Here is a 2,834-nt window from a genome sequence, read left to right as displayed (position 1 = left end):
TGCTGTTTTTTATTTCTTAAGAATATATCCCAAGACTAAGGCCAATCTTGACATGAGTTTTCTTACACAAATAAATTTCATAACTCGTTGCAACAATAAAAAATACTCTTATAAATTTTCAAGAAAATCACATTCACTAACCTAGAATGATACTTATTAACACCAGAAAACGAAAGCCAAGCAGAAAGGAAATATACTATTGAAAAATGCTAACAATTAACTCCTACTAATAGAATTATTCCAATATTATGAAATTTATTTTGTGGCAAAAAAAAAAAAAAAAGAAACAATTTCTGTTCTAAATGCATAAATATTTATCTAAGGTAAATATCAAACTGGACTGCTAAGCTCTAATCGTCTTCACACCAGCCGGGAAATAGAGACTATTCCGATATGGAAAGAATCTACCCCAATATACATCAACCGCTAAAAACTCTTCGACCGTCTTCTCAGTAGAGACGAATCTTATACTCTTTTCTTGAATGACAACCTTATTTTCCACGAAACATAGTGATGTTATCCACAAATACCGTTGCCGAAAACGTCCAACGGTTACAAACTCCTTCCAGTTAGTACGCTTATCCCCGACATCAATGCCCTCTTCCTTTATCCAGACATAGACACTTGTTTCACGGTAGTTGTAGCTGTACAGACATAGGCTTCCTCTCAAAGAAGCGATGTTATAAATTAAAAAATATATTTCATCATCATATAGTTGTTCGGGCATTCGCAAAACCTTGAGCTCGTCGGTTCTTGAATCGAAATACACTAATTGTATACCTGGAATATTCGTACTCTCGACGCCGAAAATCCAATAGGTAGCTCCATCAACGAAGATACCTGAACCTGTAGAACCAATGTTACGGCATTTTGTACCTAATTTCTTTTTCGCCCAAGAATAGTTATTACACGAATAAATTGCATATTCCGTTGCGAAGATAAAGACAACCTTGAAATCACCGGTTATTTTGTCATAACAAATCCCATGATCAACTACATAATCTCCATTCAACTCGTATCGGGTTGCGAGATGCCTCACCCTACGAGTTGATGGATTCCACAGCGCGTATTTTTTTTCGCTGCACAAATTGGTCAAGAGTACTATGCCGTTACATTCGCATAATATTACGTTGTAGCCATTGGGAATATTCTCTACGGATATTCCTCCGGCGTGGATTTTCCCACCTTCGAGTTTGACCAGAGGAAACCCTCTATCAGTACTATTTGTATACCTACTTAGGAAGAGATTATCCGAAGAGTTATTCGACGATTGGAGATGATCCTGAATGAATAAAGGATCAGAGATTATAGTATTCCATGACTTTGAAACTGCTTTGAATCGAACAAGAGATTTAACTGATGATAATTTTGACAGTATAATTTCGACGATCTCCGGCGGAATATTTGATGATGATGTTTTCGCTAATTTTCTTGCCATATTTTTTTTTTTTTTTTTTCCGACGGATTGTTACTCTACGGAGCTTCGTGAGCGGATATGGCTAGGGTTTTATTCTGCAACAGTCTTCTCAATTGTATCTCCACTTAAAAAACTAATATAAATTACGAATAAGTCCATCAATTGGTACTTATTCATAAAGGGTCTAGACAAAAAACTATTTTATAAAAAAAATCCACACATTTTTCAAAAGTTTGTAAAACACTAAAATATGCCCTCACATTTTAATATGCTTCAATTTCATACTTTAATTTAATATAACCACAATTTGACCCCATATTTCACAAATTATTCAATTTTGACCCAAAATACAATTTTGAATACAATTTCGCCGTTGCCTTTTTTTTTTTTTTTTTTTTTCTCGTCCTGATTTTTTTGCCCCCGGTTTCCGGCGTTGACATTTTCGGATTTTTATTTTTTTAAAATATTTTTTTTTCTTTAACATCTCCCCCCATAAACAACAATATTGTTGTGGTTGACAGTAATATTAACTATATTACTGTTAAACATAGTAAAATTAACTATACTACAGTTTAACACAGTAATATTGTTATTTTAATCTCTAGCATAGTAATATTAACACAATAAAAGTCATTATTAGTAATAGAGTAATATTAATATATTGACCGTTCAACAAACGTAAACATAATATAAAATCAAGAGAATTAATATTACTGTGGTTGACAGTAATAATACTGTAACAACAGTAAAATTACAGTCAACTACAGTAATATTACAATAGTAGACAGTAATATTATTACGTTATTCCGTCAACTAAAAAAAAACCAAAATAAATAATAATATTGATGTGGTTGTGTGACACCCCTCTCTCGATTACCCTTATTATATGTAATCTCAGCGGAAGACTTTTGAAAACATGATTTTTTTTTTTTTTGTGGATATAAATTTACGTGAAAATTTTTCTTTTTAAATCAGAGTGAGAGAGGGCACAGCTTGCTAAACCCTAATCGATCAATTAACACCAATGCATGCTAAATGCAAGACTAGAAAGTAACTAGGCATGATGGACTTAAGGCAAATGCGGACAGATTCAATGCAGAAGCTTTAAAAATTAATTCCTCTTAAACTACTCATGCAAATGACCCCAAATAAATACCATAACATCTAAACCGGGTCTAGATCACTCAGTTAAAACAGTTTTGAAAGATGCATGGCCATTTAGGAGAAATAAATAAAATGGCACAGTCACTCGGTTTAAAATCCAGAACAGGGGAGGGAGTTTTGAAAATTCACAATAAATTCCTCACTGACCCAAAAACTACCAAATTTTACCCCAAGGCAGAAAAATAAGTTTAAAACATTTTCCAATTGGAAACAAGTCATTTGAGTGAGTAAAACTCCGGTTATACCAGAAAAC

General features: G+C 33.1%; 1 protein-coding gene across 1 annotated transcript; it reads right to left on the bottom strand.

Moving 5' to 3' along the window:
* Nucleotides 1-343: 343 nt before the first annotated feature.
* Nucleotides 344-1,438, bottom strand: LOC148770708 (putative F-box protein At3g51171). Its single transcript, XM_088818015.1, has one exon. The coding sequence runs from the start codon at nucleotides 1,436-1,438 to the stop codon at nucleotides 344-346; it is 1,095 nt and encodes a 364-aa protein (XP_088674141.1).
* Between the last annotated feature and the right edge of the window lie 1,396 nt (nucleotides 1,439-2,834).

The sequence above is a fragment of the Erythranthe guttata genome, chromosome 5, assembly GCF_056151865.1.
Source record: "Erythranthe guttata isolate IM_541 chromosome 5, IM_541, whole genome shotgun sequence".
NCBI lineage: Eukaryota > Viridiplantae > Streptophyta > Magnoliopsida > Lamiales > Phrymaceae > Erythranthe > Erythranthe guttata.
This window is presented reverse-complemented; position numbering and strand designations above follow the sequence as displayed.